Source organism: Aquila chrysaetos, chromosome 11, assembly GCF_900496995.4.
Source record: "Aquila chrysaetos chrysaetos chromosome 11, bAquChr1.4, whole genome shotgun sequence".
In the NCBI taxonomy this organism is placed as follows: domain Eukaryota; kingdom Metazoa; phylum Chordata; class Aves; order Accipitriformes; family Accipitridae; genus Aquila; species Aquila chrysaetos.
The window spans coordinates 4715337-4742286 of record NC_044014.1 but is presented as its reverse complement, the minus strand read 5'-3'; the positions used below and the strand labels follow the sequence as shown (position 1 = coordinate 4742286).

At 39.7% G+C, this 26950-nt stretch overlaps 1 protein-coding gene across 2 annotated transcripts in view; it reads right to left on the bottom strand.

Moving 5' to 3' along the window:
* Positions 1-26950, bottom strand: part of CHST15 (carbohydrate sulfotransferase 15) — a 48721-nt gene that overhangs the window by 12814 nt on the left and 8957 nt on the right. Inside the window, exons 1-4 of one of the 2 annotated variants that reach the window (XM_041127412.1) lie at positions 10272-10292; positions 6619-7701; positions 5521-5860; positions 1483-1629 (exon numbers count right to left, since the gene is read on the bottom strand). In XM_041127412.1, the coding sequence (XP_040983346.1) occupies positions 1483-1629; positions 5521-5860; positions 6619-7206 (1075 nt within the window). In that variant the 5' untranslated portion in view covers positions 7207-7701; positions 10272-10292. Of the gene's footprint in view, positions 1-1482; positions 1630-5520; positions 5861-6618; positions 7702-10271; positions 10293-26950 lie in introns of those variants that run through there. The other variant, XM_030030791.2, reaches the window with a different exon arrangement.

Genomic DNA, 26950 nt, shown 5'->3' with positions numbered 1-26950 from the left:
AATTTAATTAGTATAAGCACTTCACCCATGAAAGGACAGGAGATATTATTGTCAGTAGGAGGAAAATCTGCAGATGTCCTTGATGGCAACATTTCTTAAGACCCCCATCTTGCAAATTTTGCTCAATGTTGAGTATTTAATAAAGTGAATGATAGACTTAAATGGAGGCTGAGGAAGTATTGAACAAATCTAATTACAGCCAAGTCTCTGGTTTAAACAACATAAGACATTGCCACCAGTTCATCCATTCAACAATAGGTTAATTTTTTTGGTTAGAATGAGGCCAAAAAAAGGTTATTCTGAGGGCATTCCCTCTGAGGGCAGACAGCAAAAGTCTTGTCTCTATTTTCTGTAGAATAGTGACTTCAGGCCTACTTGAAAAGTCACTTTTCACCAGGGAACTGTCTCTTGCACAACTAGTATTTTCATGGAATGTGTCTGGTTTCCCAGGGAAATTTTGAGGTGACAGAGTAAGACCGGTAAAATACTCTTCCTCTCAGTTTTCTGGTTTTGGCAGACAGCAAAAGCAGAATTAAGAAGTTTCTGCTGACATTCCTCATAGGCACTGGAAACTGATGGCACCATGGACCACAGTGGATGAGCACGGTGGATCCACCGCTGTGTGTCATGGAAAGCAATCCAGGGATCCCCCTCTAGACCCCAGTCTTCCATAAGGTACAATACAACCGTGAAACCATTTTTAATGCTAATCAGGTGATTTAATATCAACTGAAACTGTAAGATTATCTTCAAATAGTATCCTGTACTGTGCCTCTAAGTTCCATGCCTGAAAAGAACTACAGCACAAGATAGCTTCCACTTGACTCTCTATACTCCTGCTCTTGAAACTTGTATTATCATTGCTGTTAAAGCAGCTCAAGAGTTTAATCGTATTTATTTCAGTCCACCATCGACTACATAGGGATGGTGACATAAAAAATGGTGGTCCTTCCTACCTGTATCTTACGTTGGAGCTTGAGAAGAGCTGTGCTGCTATCGTAGAAACTGTCTCCAGTCAGCTACAAGATTTCTACAGCACCCATTGTACGTTGTAATACCACAATTAGTGTGTTATCCCAGACACATTGCTACGGCATTTGAACCTGAAGCTACAATCCTGTCACTACAGGCAAACCCCTCGTAATGAAAACAAAATGAAAACAATGTTTCAAGGAGTCACCAAGGTCATTCTCACTCTTTTTTAAAAAAAGATTTAATTAAATGCTGATGTTCATCAGACATTCATTGCTTGCTCAGGCATTTTCTAAAGATAATCACACAACTTTTTAACAAAGCAAGTAACCACCCTCCAGGAAAAGGCAAGAACTTCTGCACTATCCACGCCCACCAGAGAAAACCAACGTCAGGGGCTCTGTGCTGTGAACCATTCACATGTGGGAAAATGCCCTTCTCATGCCTGGGCTGTGAATGCTGCCAACCTGGAGCTACAGAAATGTATTTCAAAGGCTGTATTTGCCCTACCAATTATGATGTTGTTCATCTTGCCACGCTCTTTTGCCGCTTCGCTCTGCAGCACACCCTGAATCTGATGTGCTGCTAAGTCAAACAGATCAAGGTAATCTTCCACTGGGTAGCGATCATGAAATCCATCCCTCAGACGAATGATTCCTAAAAACAGCAAAAAAAGAGAAGTTAAAAAATAAATAATAATAATAATAGCAGGGCAAGATTAACCACGGGTGTAAACCAAGACGGCTTCATTGACATGGCTGGCACTGAGCCAGCTAACGTCAGCACAAAATTGGACCGATGAAGTGTAACACTCAGATAAAAGTGCCAATAATGAAGTAGCTGAGATTCGAGATACTATACGATTAAGCCATAAATTCACAGTGATAGGAAATATCTTAAGTGTTCTGTTTTATAGTTCCTGCATGAATAGCTTGCATTTATTTGTTTCTAAATTTAGCTTTTGGAAAGAATATAAAAGACCAGATTCTGCTTTCATTTGCACCAATATAAACTGAAGTAATATTGGACTCCCACTAGATTTACTATATTGAGAACAGACTCTGATGCCAAATATGCAAATCAACACACACTTATCAAAATCAGAAAACTGGGAAAACATTTGTTTTTGTCTTTCACAAGTACGAAAACAGAGCTGCACGATAATGTCTTATTTTTCTCCTCTCCTTCCCTACATCCCAGGGTGTGTTCAGTATCACCTTCTTCCCACATTTTTCAGCATCTTGAGCCACATCTGTGATATTTATACTCCTTTTCCCACTCTTTCCAAATCTAGTCTCACTTGTCCGCTGTCTGTACATGCTCCCCATGTCCATCTTTGTGTTCTCGCTTCTTACCATACCACAAGAGAGTTTCTCAAGCAGGCAGTGGTCAAGGACAGTATTGTGAAGGCAACAGAGTAGGAGCAAAGCTACGAGTATAGAGCAGGACTTCTCAGCTTTCCCTTTCTTGTTCCTGCAAGGCCAATAATTATCAATTATGTGAGAGGAAAGCTCAGCAAGGGAGTTCTTTTGTCCACTCCCTCTGATTTTCCCCTTTAGGAAAGTAAGATTTAATGAGGGTAGAAGAAAGCTCAGCAGTGTATTTTGATTTGTTTTGAGGGAAAAAAAGAGTATAAGCATAGTGCTACAGACTGCCTTGGTTTGTTGCCATGCCACTCATGGGAATAGAAATTGTGGCTAAGAGCCAGGAGAGAGAGACAGTCAAGCTGGGACAAAGTCCTGTAGAACATCAACCACCCCAGCAAAACGGGAAAGTGGTGATTTGCGAAATGGGGCCTCCCCAGGAGGGCTGTTTAGCTTCAGCTGAAATTAGTCAGTCTCATAAAAATCCACTGAATCAGAGGATGCCATAGAACAAAGAGACTTTCTTGTCCAGATAAATGTTACAAACGAAACCAAGTTAATAGCCAGGAGCATAGGAGTCATATCCACTAGCTGGCTTATAAAGGAGGCTGTCTCAGTTTCACTTGCTAGCCTATTTGTCATATTATCTTTTTTTTTCTTTTTTCTTTTTTTTTTTTTTTTTTTTTTTTAATAGTAACCATTAGCTAATGTACTGTTAAGGCAGAATGAAAGGACTGAGACACCAGGAGCAAACTTATTCTTTCATCCTCAATGGCAGACAGCCTGCGAGATCGGAAGGTCATCTCTACAGGTCTCCCTTCTATGAGATCACAAGCTCTGCAATTTTTCCTCATTCTTCAGCTTTACAAAATAACTTCAAAACATTTAATTATGCAAAGAATGTTCTCTTCAAGGATCTGCACTTGATCCCCAGTGGCTGACCACAAGACCGTGCAAGTGGAGCGTTTGTGAATGCCAGCACAGAGATAGGAATTCATCCTTGTTCTCAAATTATATGCACTCCAGCCTGATTTCTGACACTCTTCTGCCTGTTTGGTAGGTCCACTTCTGAGCTTTAGTGAGTCCAGTCTTGCTTTAGTGAGTTTGGATGCACTACCTCCTCCAATATTAATTCCAAACATTTATGTTGAGGCTAACGTAGGTGTAAAGAACTATTTATTATAATGGATTTTAGCTTAACTTATCAGTTTGGTTCAGTCTTCCTTGCCAGCAGTCTCATGGAAGACACGATCTTCCACACGTGGTTTTGCTGCCAGTCCCTGCATCTACACACCCAGAGACCAGCAGAACAGCATTAACACTGGAAGGTGTCCAAGTCCAAAATCACGTTTCTTCACTGATCTGACTTTTCACCTTCAGGTCAGGAGGTAATTCTAATCATTTGTCTTCAGTCAGCCACTGACTGTGATGAACGAGTTCATCAATGAACGATGAACCCCCTTCTCATGGGGCTTCAGGGAGTACCACGATGCTTCTCATTTGGCTTTGTCCGACTCCTCAATTCATACTGGTACCTCCAGTATTTCCTAAACTGAACTAAATTATCTCAAAAGCAAAACTGTATTTTCATCATATTGCTTTAACTCTTAATTTATACCAAACATTTAGAAAATGTCTAAAATACTTATTTTAGCCACTTTCTTACGGCATTTGTGAAGGAAGAAAATGCAAACTCTTCAGAACACAGCAAAATCATGAAATCCCAGCTCTGTGGCTGAGCCCTCCTCCTCCCCGAGTGGCGAGGAACAAAGCCCTGCCTGCAGGAGCTTAGAGGTTCTTCTGGGCTCCAGGGCACAGGGAAGGGAGATGGAAAGAGCAACATCGCATGCAGGAGAAATAAAGAATTGAAGGTATGACCCCAAAATAAAGAACAGAAGCAGCACTGAAGGTGTCCCGGTCTCAGAAAATGTCATTCCTTGTTAGCCACAGCAGTTCATTAGAAGACAGTTTCCCGTTTCAAGGAAGCTTAGAAAAGCAACAAAGGAAAGTAGTGATGCAAAGTCCTCCTCAAATGATCTACCTCACAGTGCTAGGTTTTCCCTTTTTCCAAAGGCAGTGCCTGCAGTAAAGCAACAGCAAATGAGAAACAGAAGTGAAGATGTCACCATAAAATAACCAGTATCTCCCTCTTGGGAATAGTAATATCACTGAAACGCCTCTGATCTTTGATACTGAAGTCACGTAAAGCGAGGGCATACCAGCGCTTAACAGCTAGACCCAACAGTGGGAAAATCCAGAGCCTAGGTGGAATACAGCAAGCGTTATCTGCATCCGCATTTAAAGGAAGGCACTAAGCACTCAGCAGAGTCAGGAATTGAAAATGGGTCTTCTGCGTCTCATCTAGTCTCTAACCACAAGATTGACCTTCCTTGGCACCCGGGGAAGAGAGAACAAGAAGAACATAAACACTTCAGATGGATAAAATGATGCGCTCAGCCCCACCGCCCTCAGACACCCTTTAAAGGTGCAATCATGAGGGGTGGATGCATTTTGCTCCAGCAGGCCATAACCTCAACTATTCAAGTCTGCCTTCAGAGACAAAGGGTCACTTCATGAAATATTGATGTCACCCAGGCAAAGAGCATCAAAAATATGTGCAGGTTCCTCAGCGTGAGCGAGCTTTCTCATGCAGAGCATCTCTACTGCTCAGTGCTTGACTAAAGCTGCAACACTAACAAAGCTCCTACCGCAAAACACAGTTGTTTTTATTGAACCGTAAGGACTGAAGCCACCACATTTCAAATACTGACCCATCATTTATTCATGTAAGAAAGGCTTTACAGAATTTTGCAATACAAAACTATCACTGCTATTCTTTAAATCTCCCATCACAACCTAATAGTTCCTTTTCCTGCTTTCACAAATTCACAGGGTTGGTTTTATCTAGTGTTTTTATTTTTTTCCCAGATTTTCCAAACCACTGAAAATGAACCAAATGAAATGTGCATCATCTTGAAAAGTTTAACCCAAAACATTGTTAAACAAAAGCAGGCTGGAACTTACCGAGCATACATCACCTGGATTTTTAAAAAATATTAATTTCAGTGGTTTCAAGGTAAGGCAATATGGAGCAAATCCATAAACTTCAACCCAAATATATACAAGAAATGTCAAAGTTTAATAGAGACAGCTCGCCTGGATACCAGAGGACACGTTTACTCACCAAACCGTTTTCTTGTCCACCAGTGTGGCTCTTTGATTGCTGAGAAGCGAACGTCAGGGTGCAGCCTGAGCCGGTCGTACAGGTCCGTTGTCCCACACTTGGGCTGGCCAATGATGTAGAAATGGGGGAGACAGCGCAGGCGGTAGTGTTTGTCCTTATAATGGTACAAGTGGTTCCAAAATACCTTCCTGAGGTAATCAAATATGGTTCGAAAGCGCTTTGAATACAGTGCATAGGAGTTTGTTGCATAAGGATCTGTGGTTGTGTTTCCTTTGTACTCTTCATACCAACAAGGATTCTTGCTATTTGGAAGGAATTTATTAGGAATTACCGAAAACATCTGCAACATAAAGAACAACAATTTCAGTCAATGCAGCAAAAAATTGACAGTTATACTTTTCCAGCTTAGCACAGTAAGAGAACACAATAGACACGCTATGTGGACATTTTAAACCCTTATTTTTTGAACGACAAAGTTGACCTAACTTATTTCCTCTGATGACACCAGAACCAAATCCTGTACAAACAGCTGGACTGGGAGAGGAGTACCTTTACAAATCCTTTAATTTTAAGGCCAGAAAGGACCTCAATAATTCCCCAGTTCCCCTGCAACCCCAGGAATTATTTTTTAAAGTCAAACACGTAATACTCAGATCAAATTAACTTCCAGTTTTTAACTCTGAAACACAAGGTTTACAATGACCGGATTTTCAGGAAGGCACACTGGTATTCAGTTATTAGAAAGGCTCTTTTCTTATTTATCATTTAAGGTGACTGGCAAATATAAGTCAGAATCATTTTGCATGAGACAAGGTAAAAATTCAATGAGATTGTACAGCTATCGGAAGACTGTCTGATTTTTTGTTTCAGATGTCAAGACCGTTTATATAACCCATCTATTTTGCCCATGACTCAGAAGGACGTGATCTACAACATCAACTTTTCAGCTGGTTTAAATCAGGAGGCTCTAGATGGTGTAAATCACTGTATGAACCTCTGAGCAGTTGCATTTTTTTTAATCTCAGTAAAAGATTGACCCAAAAGTCTTGAAATAAGCAAGTATACAGCAGTTTAAGACACACTTCAACTCATACTTACATGTGGCTCTTGTTTCCTCAGCTCTTCTAAATCAGGGCGCTGTCTTGTCATAAACTCTATCTTTGAAGTAATAGTGTCAATAATTAATTTAATGCTTGGATAATCCTTTACATATGAAATATTCATTTTAGAAGGCTGGTAATGGTCTTTCATGTCACTAAGGCTTTCATTGTCCATTAAGCTTGGATTGCTAGCAAAAGCTCCATAATGGAAGGGAGACGATATTAACAACAGGCCATGTTTGGCTCCAGTCAGTATGTAGGATGCCATCACTAGAGTCATTATAATCAGCCCAAATATTAAGCTGCATAGCTTCCCCTTCCTTAAGCAGAAAAATCCATTCCAGCTTTCCCTGTGATCAGTCCTTACTTCCAAAACTGCAAGCAACTTCATCTGCTTGCTGTCGGTGTACAAAGGGATCTTATTTTCTCCTTTGCAAACAGGACACTTCTGGTTATTATGATTAGGTCCACGGCATCTGAAACACTGTCTGTGCAAGTCATTTGGTAATAAATGTATGCAACAATTAATGCAATACCTCATATTACTACTGTTAAACTCTTGTATTAATGAGCCAAGCACAGCCATAAAAATGTTTCTGAAGCATATGAGTCATCTTCTGTAAGTCTGAAATTATTTAATTCCTTGAGTGATTCTATGACTACTCAGCAACACAAAAGGACAGGTTCAAACCAGAATAGGTAAAAGCACTCAAAAAGTGAAATAAGTCACATAAAGGGGGCAAAAAAACCCCAACAACAAACACAAACATAAAAATACATGTACTGTGATGTGGTTTCCAAGAATTTGGCTCAGAAAGAGGAATGTGGCGAAGTAAGAATCAGCTACACAACTGGCTCAAGTTTTTCCCATTGAACAAAATGAGAAGGAAGAAAAATTGTTATGTAGCGTGAAAATATGCAAAAAATAAAAATAACTCATTGTCCTCTGATTTATGCTGGAATAGGCAAATATGGGTAGAAATTCCCAGGTATTCTTAAGACAAGCGGGTTCCAAACCAGACTGCTGCTACTGGAAGCTTCATCTTCCCAGAGATGGTTTCAAAGATTTGCATTGTACAACCTAAAGAAACAAAAACATATATATAGATACACACAGAACAGCAGACATAATATCTACATTGACCTTCATTCAAAGCCATAGCAAAGTACGATCTACCACAAGTAATTTCACAATGCTATTTGAAAGGTGTCTTCTATTTGCCAAGTATATTAATTGCAGCGCTCATGATATCAAACCCAGGAAACGTTTGGCTTCAAGTTCACCGTGAGCTGCCCTTTCTTTTCATTCACCCATCTGCTCACATCAATGAACATTTGCTACCACAGGTGACACTACACGACTTCCTTCAGCTGCTCACTAACCTATCTAACAGATCTTAATCTGCTTTTTATATATGGAAGCGTTTTTGGACTGTGTCCAGTAACACAGGTTTAAATATTTACACTCTATCTGTACATGGGGACCTTAAATTAACTGTCCTGAAGTGGGGTAGGACCCTAGTTAAGAGAACAAGGCAGGGATGAGATAACAGTCTCCCTTCAGGCATATCAGACAAAAAGCCAAAACAAAAACCCCAAAAGCCAGAAGTAAAACATTCAGCAAATTGAAGGGATTAAATAATGGACACGAGCGAAGGCTCATGACAGAATCTCTGGTTTCTGGACCAAATGATTCTGGGACAAGAGTAACCACCCGCGATGTACTCCCAAGTCAACAAGATGCTTTCAGCATTGCTAACCAAACGCATTTTGAAAACATAGTACTCACTAAAAATGGCAAGTTGGGTTACTTAAATGAAATGCACCATCAGTACTGCAACTTCAAGGCAAGACCCTGGTTGCAGCAACTCCTCTTAATGGTGTGCACTTTGGTACCGGAGAAGTTGTGCAGAAAACGCAGGTGTGGATGTCCCCTTGCTCCAAGGCAGGCACCGTGGGCAGGGACTTGAGCCCTCGTGTGTCCCATGAAGGTCTCCACGTCCACACAGACCAGGGGCTGAAGGACCCTGTGGCACAGGGTGTGTGCCATCCTCCTTTAAACTCTTCAACGCCATGGCTGCTTACAGCCAAAAAGTGACCAGAGCTCTTTAAAGTATTTATGTCAAGCTTTGGTCTTGGTTTGAGCATGTCCGTGCTTGGCTTTCCAGGCAGCATTCAGAGCAGAGACACTTAAAGTCACAAACAAGTCATCAGCTTAAGGCTGGTCTTAATTAAAGCATATTTATGCATAGTTCCTCTAGAATTTCTGTTTTCATGGTTTATTAAATACCTTACTGGAACTACCCACATTTTAAGGTCAAAATCAACTCTCTATTTTCAGAAGCCAGATTATCAACTCCAAAAGTTCACAGTTAACATACCTTCTTCCATATACTAGAAAATTAGCATTTTTATTTTCTAGAATTACTTTTCTGGGGGAACTAAAGACAGGAAATGTTTTAAAACAAACTTGAAAAGTCAGAAGCAAAACAATAAACTGGCATAGGATGAAAAGGAAAAGAAGAAGACGGGGAAAACCTAAGGGACAGTAGTAATATATGGCTCTGACAGGGAACTTCTATTTTGGCTTTTGTCACCTGCTAAAGACAGAACTTCCCTTTAGCCCCTGGGAAGGAAGATACCTTAAGGCTCCGGTGCTGTGATGCTCCTTGTCCATCCCAATGTAGAGACCCATGAAAGCAGCAACCCAGCTCCCCTCTCAACATCTCCATTTCCTCAGCATCACCCCAGGACCTGGTCTGCCACAACCCACTTCTCAGCCCTTCCACCGACAACCCCAGTATTAACCCGGGTAATTGCCCTGAAGGTTCAATACAAACAGGTTTAACCATATTGTGACTAAGAGGCTCGATATTGCCTCTGAAAAAGAGAAATAAAGGACTGTCCCTTTTGTGCGAGGTCAATAAAGGGCATACGGACTCCACGCGTAAAACGTAACACTTTATTGCAGATAAAAGCAGCAGCTAAAGGAGTTGGAAGAATTCAGGCGCACAACGGCTTTACATGAACAGAACGATATCTTTTGCCCAGAGGACTATAGATGATGAAATGCTAATTAATTAAAATTATTTTTCAGATTAAGTTAATCTGTGTTATAATTAACTTCACTAGACCAGAGAACCCGCTCATTGCGTATGGGATGTCTAAAGGTCTAACATTCACTTTTACTACGTAAATAAAAATGCATTTCCAAGTCACCTTAATCAAAATACAAAAGAGAGAGATGTTTGACAATTCACACTTATGAAAAATTAGTGTACTATCAGAGTAACACAAAAAAAAATCAACACCATTATAATTCTCATATAGGTACAGTTCTCCTAGTTTAAATATACTTTGGTAACCACGTACAAATTTTTTTCTCATTACTTTTTGCCAGTGGCTCCCTTCTCTGGACCCACAGTAGTTGCTCCTTCTCTACAAAAAAACTCTTCTCTTTCCTTTTAAGGCTCAGAAAAGCTTTTTCTCTGTGTTGTTTCCAAACATCTTTCTTTCCTCCCTATCCTACAGTGCTCTTCATTCCACCCAAACCCATCTAACTTAACTCATCCTTTTGCACATCTCTGCCTTCAGCAGAAATCTTCCTGTCTGACTTTGTCCCTTGGCTCCTAAGAAACAGCACAGACTTACACATTTCTGAAGTGCATGTTTGCGTAACGTCCAAGACACCAATAATGAAAATAACTTCTCATGACGATACAATGGATACACAAAGGGTCCTCTGATTACTCCTACAACACACCAAATCATAGACGTATAATCATTACTAATTATGAGTCCCAGAATTTGGCTATTTTGCCTTTAGCTCTTTCAACACTTATTTTTAATTCTTAAGAAACATTGCTACAGATCAAATGGGGCAGTTACTTCAGATCCTGCATTAATCACCGTTCTTCTAGCTTCAATTTTTGTATGAGACAAAGTGCTTTTGTAAAATCATTTGTATTCTTGATTTTTCTCCCACCTAACACTGCCACATATTGGAGGATTTCTGCAATCAGAGCAAGCAGGCTGTGTCTCAAGGAATCAAGAATAATTATTTAGATAAATACCAAACAAAAGTATTTGCAAAATACCTCCCTACAAAAAAAAATAATTTCCTTAATGGGTTTATTCTACAAGTCAGATGAGGCAGACAGAAACTGTAGCATAATCATTACTGACTATATTTAAACCAAAGGGAAGAAAAACAGTGTAAGACTTCTCAAAGAAACTAGTCTTAAAAACTTCTCTAAAGAAATGGACCTGTGATGATTTTGACAGAAGTTTGAATGACTAGAGAGACTAAATCAGATTCATATGTGTAATATTAAACCCAGAAAGTTTATGCTTTCTCATATCAACCCCCTGCCAAATGAATGTCCAAAAGAAAAAAAGAAGCTACAGAAAGGAGCCAGGATTTAAAGCAGGAAAGAGCTTGTCCGTTGTCCAAACACCACCAATGGTCCTAATGGCTGGAGAGAAGGAGGATGAGAAAGGGAGGTCCTGACAAGAAGTGAAAAGTTTCCATCGTGCAAGTAAACATTTCAGGCAGCAATAAGACATCTGAGCAAAGATCTTCAAAGAAGAAAAAAAATGAGGCAGGAGACAGAAGTACTATCAGGGCAGGTTTGGACATCATCCACGGAGGAAATAGAAGAAATCATGAAAACAGAGATAGTTCCAAAAAACAGACTGTAGAAAAAGAGAGGATGGAGATGAGGGTCCTCATAACAAAAGATAAGAAAAGGGAGGTGAGAAAAGCACCTCTTCAAAAATATGCACAAAGAAGGGACTGCAGGTTACAGTGGTAGCTATAAAAACATCTGGTAACCAGAAGGTACCCTACAGCATCACTTCAATTAAATTTATCATGTGCTACACATTTGTTTTCATGTAATCCTTCCACCTTGAACTCCTCCACTTTGACACCCAGTGAGTATCTCAATATTCTCCCAGACCTCTGCTCTCTAGCTCCTTGCTGTTTATTTTCAGAGGGACCAGTCACTGTGCACTGTCTATTTAGAAAATGAAAAAAAAAAAAAATCTGATTTATTTTCCAGTTCTCTTCTAACAGGGATCTGAAACTTGCTCAGTGATACTGATTGAACAGATTTATCCGACATAGTCTTACAGAATCAATTCAAGACTTGTGTATTTGACATTAATTCTCAAATTTTTAAAAAGAGCCATCAGAGATACATTAATGAATACAGAGTGCAGGACCTTAGAAAAACCACATAAGCTTCTCTGTCCTATCTTATGTCCATTTGTATATTAATAAAATGGACTGGAATTTATCGAACCCCTTCCAGGTGCAGACACTCCTCATGAAACTCCATTACAAATATTACAAACTTAAGGAAAAACTATGTTAACTACATCTTTGACAGCTGAGGGAAATGCTTTATCAGGAAGCTGATACAAGGGAAAGAAAAAAAAAAAAAAGAAATATGCTTAGGCTACAGTAAAACTGAGATCTTAATCACACCAGTCATGTGGGAAAATTTAAAGTTCCACCAGCAACCATAACTCTGCCAACTTATGCATACACTCTACAACAGACTGCTTAATTAGATGATCAGTCTGACGACCTACCACAGGGCAGTATGACATATTACTCAGCTAATAGAGATGTTGATTTTATTTTTTTTTTAGTAACCGCTAGTTGCAGACATAGCATTTTACATGATTTTCTACTGTCATGTTCATGTAATAAAAAACCCCAGTTGTAATAAACACAGAAAAGTCAGGATATAATTCCCTACTACCACTCTCTTCTCTTTACCAAGAAGGTTTTTAACAAAAGTTCATTCCCCAACCTTTTACCATGCGATGAAAGATGCTCACCAGAAGGCCAGGATCTTTCCCCAGCATAAGCAGCCCTCGTTTTCCTCATTCACCCCACGAAATCAAGACATCTACTGTATCTTTTTTTGTTGTTGTTTCTTCCATTCAACATTTCCAGTAGCGAGAACCACAGCCACAGATACACTTCACCTTTTTTGTATTTCAATACTGAAAGCAGAAGGATGTGAATTGCAGGCAGAGGAACGGCTATGAGATTTGAGTTGGTAATAAACCATTTATGCCTTTTTATATTTAGTTGCAAAACTGCTGTCGGTTCACTGGCAGAATACTCTCTTTACACAACAAGCAGTGTCTTTGTATATTGTTGAATAATGTAGCATGTAATTTCCTTTTGTTGAAGTGGATGGTGAATTATTTATAAACATGTCTATACGGTATTTGTCTGTTGTACATAAATGTATACCAGCTCTAACCATAAAATCAACATAAACCTTTTCAAGCTCCTTGGCCAAAACCAATCCTCCTCATAAAAATGAGGATCTTTGGGAATCTCCTAAATAGGAAACATGGCTATAAGATATGACACACAATGGAATGGGAAAAAAATGAATAGCTATCTTAGATTTCAGTATACTCCCGCTGAAGCCAAGGGGACCTGCATCACTGTCTCAAATTGAAGCTGACCCAAGCTAACAAATATATCTATATACAACAGAGAACTTAACAGCAAACAGATGAGACCTTTTCTTTGCTAGTTTCCCCACGCAATTCCTTCATTATATAAAAGGAGGAACCGTTGGGTACAGAGGCTGCTGGATGCGGGAGAGAAGGCTGGCAGGTAACACTTGCAGGTACCACAAAAGCAAACAGCACATGGCAGAGCCGCCTGCTAGAGCCTTACAATAATCTACTGAAAATGCAGTATCCACCATGTCCTACTCATTGCCATACGGGAAGCTGAGTAGGGTAAAAAGATAAATTCCACCACAAATAAAACATGCAAGATTTTTCATCATTCACATCTTTTTGTTCACTATATAGAAAATATTTGAAATTCTGTTTTATTTCTGTTAAATAAACATTTCATAAAATTGCTCTCCTTTGTCTTAAAGGTTTGTAAGGGAAGACTGTAATTAAAATAGTGATAAAAAGAAATTACTTTCATATGCTCAGTCATATAACTAAAATTCTCCTCCTCTATGAATAAGATAAAACAGATGGAATAGATTTTACATGCACACACATCTTCTGGACATCTAAGTGTATGTCTTATTTTTCAGGTCACCAGCCTTAATATTTAATGTGCTTTCCTTTTTTTCATAGTTCTTTAAAAGACAGATAAAACAAACTTTTGCTTGTACTCTTAAGGCTAAATTTTATACTAGCCTTGTTACTTTCAGTCGTATTCAGCTTTTCCTACTACCACTTGAAAGAGCGGCATGCTGTTAACCTGTTATAAACACACTTCAAGTACACCAGCAACACATTTCTCAGCTTGATGTATAACTGTTTCTCTGTTTCATGTCAACGGAGCTACAGCACTTTGTTTCAGCACTTCACACAATATCATTAAAATGTGGAACTCGTTGAGGCCAAAAGTACGAATGCATTTGAAAGACGTTAAACAATTAATGGAGACTAAATCTATCAATGGTTGCTATCCTCAATTCCCAGGCGCTAGAAAGGGATGGGGTTTGGAGAAAGCTATTAATAACTGTTCGTACACTCTTCCACTGAGCATTTATTACCGGCCACGGCCAGAGGCAGGAGAGAGGGACAGAAGTATCTGTGCCAGTTGAAGATTTGCGCTAAGATTGTCCTGTTGGGCAGGTCACAGCCTAAAATACGGATGTCTAAAACAAGTTAGAAAATAATCCACCAGCTCTCAGGTGAGATGGGATGAAGCACAGCCAAAGCATGCTCCTCAGCTACAGCTCCCACGGACAGGCTCCACGGTCTCACAAAACACATTGGCTTTTTTCTTTCTGTCCATTTTCCTATTACCACTCAGGCATCACATCAAGGATTCGTATGTCGATGTGCTTATTAAAGCTGAGAAAAATGGGCTTTTTTTCCCAAGGAATCCTGTTACTTCTCAGCAAAAGTAAAAAACGAGAACTATTAATATGTGGAAACGCAAGAGCACTTCATGTTCTTGCTCTGTGGCTTCCTTGCCATGGGAAGACCTTCAGCTGCTGGGATATCTGTTATTTCTCCATGTGACGAGAAGCAGTTGCACCACGAGAAGATGCTTCAGCTGAAGCATCACCCAAAGCAGACACGTGGAACCTGTCCTCTGCAGCAGGGAGCCCTTGCCCCCCCTTCTTCTTTTTAAAATGAAAGCTACGGATGCTATAAAAATAAGGATAAGCACCTTCAGCAAAAATTAAAAAAAAAAAAAAAAAAAAAGGATAAGGCAAAAGATAATACTGCTGGATCTCATCTGGTCAGTAACTTCTAAAGGAGCACATGGCTCCTAATTTAATAATATCTAATGCCATTCTTTGAGTAACAGCTATGTTGTTTTATCCATAATCTCCCAATTGTTTTCACTAATCTGGATAAATATTCTTACTGCCGAAGTGCCTTCCCTGTCAAATCAGGAAGATTTGTTTAATTCAAGTTCTCTTTTTGTGCTGCTAATGTGTCTTGAAATCTCAGAGCAAAGCTGATCCCACACCCTCCATGAACACTCCAGAAATGAACTTCCCTTTGGTAATATTTCACTCTCAAGAGTTCCTGTGAAGACAGGGCTGTCATTAGTCACAAAAAGATCAAGGTCTCTAAGCGAAACGCTGCCCACAACTGTACCGTGATAAACTTGCCATGACTCACATGAAGAGGAAAGGAAACATGAAAGGGCAGAGTGAGGATGGTAGAGGAAAAACCTTCATAAAATTTTCATATGAAAAAAAAAAAAACCAAAAAGGCAATATTTAGTAGCAGTGCAGCACAACCACGTAATTCCTCTTCCATTGCTCCATCAACCATTGCAACATGGCCCATGGCAGCGGGGACCAGCTTTCTCCCCGTACAACAGCAATTCTTCAGCCTGTGCAAGATATGTTTATGACCTCCAGACACATAAAAAAACCCTGCAAAACTTTACCATTATGGATACTTTTTAGCTATCGAGCTTACTGGAAGGGATAAGGATTGAACCAGACTACAGGCTGCATGATGATTTTGCTCTCAGACATGGTCTCTTCAGAACAAGCTGAAGTATTTGTACAAGTGTAGTGAAGTATTTGTACAGCCTGAGGAAGTTCAGCCTGTTAGCGGGCAGGTTGTACTGTTTTAATAAATAAACACTATGAGTAATAAAAAACTGACCAAAAAAAAAAAAAAAAAAAAAAAAAAGAAAATGAGCTTAGGAAAGGAGAGGAATAATCGTAGATTTTCTCTATCCTGCTTATTGTACACATTTGGCTCCTCAAGTTAACATTTTTGGAAATAAACTTTGCCTGAACTCACATCTATTTACCTCAGAGAAATCAACAAGCTGCCAGAAAGAAGATATGTCAATAAAATGAGAATCATGAATCACCGACCTCTGCAGCCTCCTTGCAAAAAAAAGAAGGAAAAAAAAAAAAAAAAAGAAGGAAAAAAGCTATTGCAGTGGTTTAGAAAAGCAGCAGGACTCATTACAAAGCTCAGCAACCTCCTGCAGACTGAAGTTATGTAAAGCACCACTACTTGCTTAAAAAAACTAATTTAAAAAAAAAAAATCAATAAATGCAACTCCCAAGAAATTACATAGACCCACTGCAAACATTTTTAAGGCAACTACTTGAAAACCATATTTTAAAAGCTAGAATATGTGGGCATAATCCATGATTATACATTCAACCTGCTGAACAACTGCTGAACCCTTGTTCATGTGTAAAATATTCTTTAAAGGACCCAGTTCTGAAGTCTTTTAAAGCCAAAGGAAACCTCCTGAATCACCACTGAATCAGCAATCTTGCCTAAATAACTGCAGCTTATTCCATAACCCAGCTGGTTTCTTTCTCCAGATCTAATCCAACCACGCTCTGCTCCTTTCTCATCAATATACTTCCAAAGAAAATGTGAGAATGGAACAAAGGACACCCTCCATTTGCAAAAAAATCAGCAAACTCCCCTAAAATCAGCGTTAACGGTAGTCATTTCAATCAAATAAGGACCCACTCTTATGATTTGTGCTGCAATGCTCAGGAAATAGTTACTGAACTTGAATCACCACTCAGTTGGGGCATAAACACTGCCTGAATAAACAGATTATTGGAAACAAGGAAAAAAGGCAAGGGGAGAGGGAAGGGGAGCAGGAGACTGTCCTGGATCAGCTACAGCATGGTCATGCCTTCCCCCAGAAACCAGTTACGACACCTGAAGTCTTGTGCAGGTTCCCAGAAATTACGAAGGTCCAGCTTCTTGCGCTCCTAACATGCCACATCTGCATGTTCTGACGTGTTATTGTTTGACCTGCCTTGAAAATGTGAAAATAATAATTAAGCTTGATATTAGCCATTTTTAATTTAAAATGTTTTTCAGGAGGAAAAAATATCACTAAAAAATTTAACGACTTCTGTGTTGTCTTTTCTTTCTATTTCACCTGATTTAAATCAGTCTCAAATCAGACTCATGATTTATTTTGGGGCTACTTGCAGAAGAAAAAGTCCACGCAGGAAAATAAAACAGAACCAAAGCCAGCCAACCTCCGGCCTACTGATAAACTCCAAACTATCTTATGGTCTCCCAATCAGATCTAAACTAGCATACAGGTTTAGAAGACAACGGACTGGTTCCTCCACATTTAAGGCAGGGATGAGATCTCATCAACAATTAATCCACAGTCACACCTGCAGGTCAAGGTCATTTTCCAAAAGCTATTCCCATGCAAGTTTTATACTGAAGGTTTTATGAGAGCTGAAGAGAAGCGTAGGGATGTGGGGCATCAGCACTGTAATGACTTCTCCAGAAACGCAGGTCCAAAAGCCCTGGAAGAAAAAAAACCACCGGTGCCAGCCACCCAACCTGTGGCACCACACGTCCCAATCACCGTGAATCCATCATCCTGCGTCAGGCTAGAGCTCACACCAATGTATTTATGTCCTTCCTCTTGTACAAACATGGAGCACAATTTTGTTCTCGTGTATTTATAAGGATGCTCAGAGCAGAATTTTGCCTACGGTACACACTGGCTTCTCAACTCTTGATCAAAACTTGCTGCCTATGATGTGCAACATCTCCAGTAATTCATCTTTTCACTTCACTTAGTTTCTATGCATCTCACATAGTGTCTTGCTACAGAAACACTGACAGATTTATATTGAATAGGAAAAAACTGCACACTGTAGAAAAACTTTGTCTTTACATAAATTACTCCAGTGCGTGTCTTGTCACAGAAAAGCCATTTTAAGCCAGTTTCAGAAATCATTATGCATGGTTGAAGTTTAGTATCTTTTCTTTTTTTTTAGATTCTCATAATAACTGTGAGCAACCTCCCAATATATCCTACACAGTCCTTGAGGTCATCTCACGAAAACAGAGATAAACTGATGCATCCATTCTGTGGGGCTCACAGATTCCTTTCCCCAAAATCTGGAACCAGATTAAAAAGTTCTGGTATTCAGAATACAACCAGAAATCACATCTATTTAACAAAAAACAGTCAGTCCCTCATTAAAATGATCAGATCACTAAAAGCCAGAACAGATATAAAATACCGATGCTAATGGGAGTTAACTTTTACCCCTTGCTAAGAAAAAGTGTATTTTCTTAAATCTCCGGAAAGACATCCAATGTCAAAAATAAGATGAAGACAGACATAGAAAGTTAAATCACTTATTCGGTGATTCAATATCAGTGAGAATTCTTCAGGCTGAATTTGCCATATTTATGTTCTTTTGCTATGTAGCAAAAGAAAAAGAACCGAAGAGCTCACAGTAAAGGTAAAAGGATCACCTGAAATACAACTTGAGGTGCAGAGAGGGGATGTGATAGGGCTGGTCTTGCCACAAATGTTTTTATTACATTTTTAATAAGATCAAACAGCCGTTGAAGTTTCATTCCCAACACAGGATATCACATTACTTTGCAATAATAGAAATTCTTACCTACATGCTCTTTCAAGGAATAAATCACACTATCAACCCACAAATCAGCCAAATTCCTGTTATAAGTACTAATGCAACAGGGAAACATGAAGCATGAAGGCTGAATCTGTTAAAAATATCTGGAGTGGAAGATCTTCATATCAAACAAATCCAGGGGGTTTGTGGGTTGGCAGGTGGGAAAAAATATCATATCTAAATACAGCTCCCATACGCCCTGCAGTCAGGCTGTAACAAATAAAAATAAATAGGTACTTATCTTCAGAAAACTCCAGAGGCAAAGAATTGGTCTAGTATCGACGGAGTTCACTTACAATATGCAGGCCATTTTTTGTTACGCATTTCTTTCTGACAGCTGCCCATCCTGCTTTATTTTCAGGCTTCCAAGCCTGCTTCATTGTTTGAGTCTCTGGACAGATATTGCTGTAATTTACTCAAATAGCTCTCCTGGAGCAACTTGCTCAATAGAGATATGGGGTTTCCCTTCATGCAAAGCTCAGTTAGGTGAGGACAGCACGCTCGTTTTCATCACCTTATCTGAACACGAGGAAATTGCTCTGGACGGCCAATTTCTCTGTGTCAGCCACAACGTGAGGTTTGAGTGACAGCCTCAGATTTAGGCATCCGCCATCCACACCTCTAAGGTTAGGTGAGATGAACACCAACGCCTCACTGTGCTACAGAAAAATAAATCTTCACATTCAGAGTGCCAGCTGACTCCTATTTGGGGAAGAGATGGAGAGCTAGTGTAGCACAGTTGAATTTGCAGGAAGAGATCTTTCAGTGCTGAAGATTTATTTTAAGCAAGGGTCATTGTGTCTTGTATTGATTACTGGTCCAGCACCAGCACGTGGGAGAAAAATGTTCTGAGAGTATTTCCAACGGTCCTGCCAAGCATTTTCAGCCTCGGCATGCTGCAAAATAGTGGGCATTCACAGTTATGTTACTCTGATTACCATCTTGTTCTTTTTACACATTTGATTTTACTTGATTTTAGCAGCTGCTACCTCAAGTTTATTTAAAGTGAGAAACATATTCTTTCCACCATCTGAAATCTAATACTTACTGCCACTTTGCAAATTGCTAAATCTTGTGGGTTGTGAGAGATCAGCTGCTAATTTAAGGCTGCTTTTGAGGGATGAATAACATTATATGGAATAAATAGAATATGCATAACGTAATGCCTTCAGTGTCTGTTTATCTCACGGTGTGGTAAAATGTTTTTGCATGCACTAATGTGGCCAAATGGTATCTACTAGAATTCATTTGATATACCTTCACGCTTCATAAATAAGCAGTCTTTCTGCAGGGGATCGGTCTACGTGATACTTAACATTGCTTTAAACACAATATTGTTGTGACAATTCTAGAGCAACGTATATGCTAACAGCTGCTCATTTGATTTTTAGTGACTGAGAAGGGATTTTCCTCCACCTCCAAACTGAATTTTCTCCATAAACTTTACTATCTTAACACAGTCATCTGAAATTTTTTGTTATGACTCATATATGGTACCTTCTCCATGAGACATACATTAAAATGGATGGAAAAACATCTCTCATCTGTACATAAGTACCATGTTAAGTGCTTTTTCATGAATAGGGCATTTCATCTTTCATCTAGTGCTGAGTGGGTGAAAGGAAACATACACAGCTGCGTCCTGAAAAGACAAACTGAGTATTAGAGTCTGTCATTAAAGTTTCTTGTAAATTCAAACAAAAATTAGTCAACAAAAACTATTCATTGATGCCAAATCACAACTGTGGCTTTGTTTCAATACTTAAAAAAAAACCCAAAAACTGTGTTCCAAGCTTAGTAGTAACTTTTATAAATGTTCAACAACTTTAATTCTTTAAGCAACAACACAGCAGATAAATCTCAGCCCATTAAAGTACAAAGAAACTACACACTTGTTCCGAAGCAAAGTAGATTCAAAGTCCGAGTGGAGATACCCCAAAAGGTCTAAGTATCCTCAAGAAATTGCTGATTAGTTATCTCTGTAAGAGTAACACAGTATCACCAGATAAAATTCCTGCAGGTAACTTCTGGCTACAGTTAATTAAGCAAAACCCATCTGATGGAATATAGTATATTGCTTTCAGCATCTTAGGAAAGTGTTTATTCTGCATAAGTCAAGCAACATTTACTTCCAAAGTGTCCTACCACTATTCGTAAGTGTTTCATCGAAGGCTTAGACTCCATCACTCATCCGTATCATGTGCTCTTTAACTGCACAAAAGTGCAATAAATTTTTACTAACCAGCTTACAAGATACCATCATTCTGAAGAAGTTTCTGCATGGCTATACTCTGTTTTCTGTTGCTAACAACATATATCTTTATAGGCAGAGCACGTACTTGATGTGGAACCTAATGCCATTTGATAATGGATTAAACACTCATTACTGTCCTTTCATATCTTTAGATCATCACAGCTAAAGAACAACACTTCTATCACAAACTTCAAAGAAATTCAAATATTTTCATTATTTACTGATTTCCACTATTACAAGAAAGAGAACGTGTTGCAATCTTTCACCAGCCTCTCAAAAAAATACAATTTTCATAACATGGTAAACTCCAGCCCAGTAATCTTGCAACTGCACGAAGCCCCCCATTTACGACAGTAGTAACAAAAAGAAAAAAAGCCATGCTATGTATGGGACCCAGTAAGTAAATACTGTAATATCCAGAACAATAATAAGATAAATCTGTTCCTCAGCCACTGAGTCGCTGACTCCCTTGACTTGACTGCGTATTCCTGCAGGTTTCGCCCGTGTTTGGCTTCAGTATACTTGTTTTCCACTTGGAATGAACACAACCACAAATACCTTTTCATGCTTTACGTTGCCCTTAGCTGGACTGCAGATTGTAAACAAACAAGATAAAAATCTGAGAACTTTCTTTACTGAATTTCCATGGAAAGAAACCAGGAAAAAAAACCCCAAGCCCAACCAACTCTGCATAACGATGAAGGCACCAAGAAAAATTTGGCATGCGCTCCCTCACACCCTGCCTCTTCTGCAACGTTTTCTGCGACATAAAGCCAACATTTAGCCTAGCAAACTAGATGGTCTTTATTTGTGGAGCGGAGGCAATCTGAGGCAAGCTCTCTACGAGACTTTTTTCCCAATGGAGATGTTAATTAATTAACTTCTGTTGTAGGGAGACTGTCTCAAACTAACCTTCCGCTCTTCCTCTGCTTAAACTGCAGAGGGTTCAAAATTCACTTTTTAAGATCTTGCATTGAGAAATTAAAAAAAAAAAAAAAATCCCACCCTTGATGGACCTCCCAGATGGCACAAGTACCTAATTCACGTGGTGGTCCTTATTGACCCCTACCTGAACACCACCTGGGTGCTATGCAGGGATGCTTGGGGCCGGGATGCTCTTGCTTGCTCCGTGGGACAGACCATCTCCTGAGATGGCCCAGAGGATGCAGTTTTAAAGAGAAAGGGTGAGCAACTGTTCGCAAACTCTCCGCTCCGGCCAGAAAGCTCTCTCTCTGCTGAAAAATCCCTGTGTCCCTGGGAGTAGCAGGGCACAACTTAAAAGCGAACAGCGGGAGGTTAAAACGAGGTTTTATTTTTAAACAGCAGTGCTTATTGATGTATTTGGTTCTAGACAAATGGAGGAGGACATGGAGTCGCTTTAGGACTTTGCAGCTGAAATCAGATCAACACTAGTTCTGAAGCTCAGGTTCCACTTCTTGAAATAAACCATTTACTGAAGCAATTCACAGAAGAAATCTAAAATGAAACAAATTCCATCAACTGCAGTTGGCAGCCAGCTGTGCAAGAATAGAAGCATGACTGTTAATGATAACCCAAAAAGCTTAGTTTCTAATGCAGAAAAATTGAGATAGAGCATTAACAGTATTAAACTCTGCAGTGAACTAGACACATCTCCAGAATATACCCCACAAAATACTTTGCAAGCACCTGTAAGCTCCACATTTAGCAGGATTAACATATCTAACCAAAAACCATCTCCAGCAAAAATACCTCCCAAGTATTGAAATGCATTTCCATCTCTTAAATTTCTCTGTTGCCAATAGTGTTTACTTTACCTTGCGTCAAAGACATGAATCTTTGACTTCATGTGATTAATGTAATAACTTGGTTTAGGTTACTAATGCCTTCAAAGCTTTCACACACGCAGGAGACTAAGATGACATCAAGAGCGTACAGATGCATTTGGAGGGGATATTTTTTATGTGAAATAAACTAGAAATTCCTTAATATATGTCTGCAGCAGGGACTACACTGAAATAAAAGCTTACTGGGGTATCTTAGGCCGGCAGAGATGGCCTCCAAGCCCATTTATGGTTTCTAAGCACTACTATATAATATAAAGAGTAACACCAAGGAAAACCTCTAAAACTCTATCAAGTAAGTGACAACACAAGCATTCTAGGAAAGCAGTGTTCATTTCTCAAATGTGAGAGACAGCCACTACAAAACAGTGAGAAAATATGCACTTTATATGCAGATAATGGCATAGAAATACGCTGTATTTGTCAGCAGAAGAGCTTGGTCCAAACTGCACCAAACTGCAGCTCCAGAGACAATGGTTCTTTCAGTGCCTCAGATCCAGAGAATGTGAAAAATGGGTCTATACTGACCTGTTGTATCAAGAATGCTATTGAGTTACACGTATTTTTTCAGTGGTCACCAAAAGGAGCTGTATGGTTTCAGAAATAAGACGTTGTAGCAGTTGGCCCGTGCTCAGTTTCCTTTAACGCTTTCCCCCCTCAAGAACGGCGTTAACAAAACACAGCAGTTGCCGCGAAAAGCCATATCAATCATTGTCTTCTACAAAGATCGCTCCACACCCACATCTAAAGACAGCAACATGCAAGGAAGTGCCACGAAATGCCACGTCTTCCATCAAAGCTTCAGGAATGTGACTCAGCACCTGGCAGGAGCACTTTGGGACACTGCAACCCCTCCACCCTGCTTTACGTCCTTTACAGTGGAGGTCCCACAACAGCAAAGCTGCTCCCTCCCCAGTGGCTCTGGCTTGCCCTGGCTTCAACAGAAACAGCTCCAACACCAGTTCAGCAGCCTCATCACCCAGATGCGAGAGCCTCCGTGAGTCTGGGCAAGGAGGTCGTCCGCCAAATTGGTTGTTTCGGTTGGGTTTTTTAATCATGAATTGCTGTGGTGCTCTCCCCATGAAAACCCTCCACCCTTTGGCAACGTAATTGTTCTACCAGTTCATCTCTCTGCTTACGCTTTCAAGGGGGAGTTGGCATCCCCTTCTGCATCTCCCATGTGCTTCAGGAGAGCAGGTCCCGCTTTGCACGGCCGGAGCAGAGCTTCGAACCAGGCAGGGTCAACAAGGGAAGGCGCCCAGGGATCGGCTTTCTGGCCCTGATGGACAAACTCTTTCTAGTGGACAAAAAAGAAACCTACCATGTGAATAACTGAGTCAGTCCTGCTGCTTTTATAGCAGTTACTTCACCAGTACGCGGAGAAATTAGGCATGCTAGAAAACCATTCATCCTAGGTGTGTAAGAGAAATGATAGTCTCACCACTGACCATTTGATTTAATTTACAATTTTCTTGCATGTTTAAATCCTGAAAAATGCCCTCAGCATCCAAAACATTTATATCAAAGCAAGTGACTTCAGAAGTTCTGCATAATCCATAAACTCAGAAAATTTCACAGTTCTTCTCACTAAGTGAAAAAATAAATCATATGCTGATAATACACCTCAGTTTCTTTATTGCATGGCTCAGTGTTATAAACTAGAGTTTGATAATAATAGCAAATGAGAAGAAAACCTCACAATTATATGCTTTTTCTTCCTTTACATGTGAAAACTTGACTTTGAAGTTATTCTTACTTTTCCTCCTACGAGTTACTTGTACAGAGCTAAGCTATGCCAACAAAACTGATTTGGAACAAAATGTATTCTCCAAACGTGAACATTTAAATACAACATATATATCATTTCATTCATCTTTTTATATAGAAGCTTCTGTCCAACCTGAAAAACTAATTAAATGAGTAAAGGCGGTAGTTTCATTGCAAACATTTGTGCCATATGCAGCAGACTCGGGGGGATGCTAGAGTGCACTCAAACGTATCTCAGAGCTTGATTAACGTCTATGTGTATCAGATCCTTGGGGCACGGACAGTGCTCACTTTCTTGGAGTAACTCCCCGTGGCAGATGTCAGAGCGCTTTTCAATTTGTGGATGACAAAATGACAGGGTACTGACATGTGTTACCTATACTACCATATGGCATGAAATGGTAGAAGTCCAAGAAAAATCTAAATCTCCTAACTCACCATCCAGAATCCCATTACACGGCGATTGAGGCACTTTGAACAAAATTCAGATATGTATTGTACAACATAGAAAGTCACCGGCAATCCAGTTAGAAATAAACCACCTAAGGCAGACAGCGCTGAACCTGAATTTCCCCCAGTAACCGTATTAAACGGAGCGACTTTCAGTCTTTCCATGAACTCAAAAGACAGAGAAGGTAATTTTTCCAACTTTCCCAAGCTGCCATTGCATTCCCCATGGCAGAGCCGTGCCGGGACCCCGCTGCACGACGGCGGCAGCGAGCACTTGCCGGGGCCAAAGCTGGCAGGTGGCATTTTCGGGAGCAATGGTGTAAGACCTGCAGCTGGGAAGTGAAACCCTCGGTCTCATAAACAACCCTCAGTTAAGGCACTGGAGCCCTCATTAATATAATTGGTTTCATACTAGCTGCTAAAACACTAATTTGCTACATTTAGAAGTCAACACCATTTCTATTAGTTAAGGAGGGCTTTGCCCACCTCTATTTTTGTTCAAGCATAGAAGAAAAGCGGGGAAAAAACATCTGTGTCAAACTCTGCCTCCAGCTAGTGAATGCCATGCTAGAGTACATTTTTCACCGCAGATGAAAAATGAAGGTAGGTAGTCTTACAAAACAGCTGCTCCTGAGGACTCAAAGGGAAAATAATTTGGAGAGCAACCCTCATATCATTCACTCAGAGCAATGGATTTACATCCTCCAACCTGCATGAGATCCACAGAACGAGTATGACTCCATCCCAAACTGAAATCTGAGGTAGAAAATACATTTAAAACATAAAAACAAACTACATTACTACCAGTGGAAAAAAAAAAAAACAAACCACTAATCATTACCCTTCAGGAAATCACTCAATTTTCAGTCTTTCTGCTTCAAGTCCTGAAAATTAAATTTCCCCTTTCTAACGGTGCTGCCTTTGAGTACAGACCAAAAAATAAATGAGCACAAGGCTTATACGACCATGGAAGAGGGTCTGCTCTCAATTTAGCATTGCGGGTAATGGGAGGAAAAAACCACAGCTGAACACCGTGACCCAGATCACAAGCCCTTTTCTCGCTCTCACTGGTGAGCAATTAGTCGTCTCATCCTGCTCACTGATACTGTTCATGCTCATTGGGGTCGGGAAAAACAGCTTTGTGTTGGGTACCAAGTGTTCCCTTTCCACTTTAGAGATAGATCCCCATCTATCTATCTTTATTGACACTTTTCTTTGAAGCCTTTAAACCCTGAGGATGAATTGCATGTTCTATAAGTGGATGCTGTTCTCTGATTTTAGAAGTGGTCCTTCCCCTGTCGACACGTACTTCCACCTTGCTTTCAGTCCTGCATGACTTTAAGACTCATCTCACTGCTTTTAACTTGGCTGAAGGTGAATATATAGTTAAGCCACTGGTTAATGTGTCTTTAATGATAGTACAGTTCATAATAATAAAACTGTCCTTTCCGTAACATGTACTTTCATCCTTTTGAAAATTTAGTAAGCCTATTAATTATTTTCTTAAAGACAGAATTTCAAAATGTCACTGCTGACATTTAAGGCTCATAAAAAACGCAAGTCTATCTTATCTGTGAGAAACGAATCTATACAATCTATTTTACGATGAAAATATTTATCAAGGAAGACAGTTGCCAATTATGAATACAAACAGAAACAAACCCACTTGTAGCAAGTTGCTTTTTTTTTTTTTTTTTACCTTTTACATACCAAGGGCATATTTCTCCCCAGCACCGTGGTGTACAAAATAAGTGACATCTGGTGGCTATATGCTGTAATATAATAAGGCAACTCATTTCAATGCCGCTAACTAATTCAATTTTTAAGTTTACTGCTTCTTCGTAAAGCTTTTTAGATGTTTTATTTATTCATTTTGACACAGATACTTCTGAGACTCCTAGGCATCACAATCCCTATGCATGGTGACAACTGCTGTTATCTGATTAAAGTGGGATTGTCATATTCACATCAGGAAAACCACAACTCCAAAAAGGAATTAGCAAGGCATAGCAAAACAGCACTAAGATTTAGTTGGGCAACACCAGTGAGAATCGTACCGAGCCAGGCTGTAAGAAAAGGCTGCACAGGATTTTGCAAAGGAAATCCTTCAAG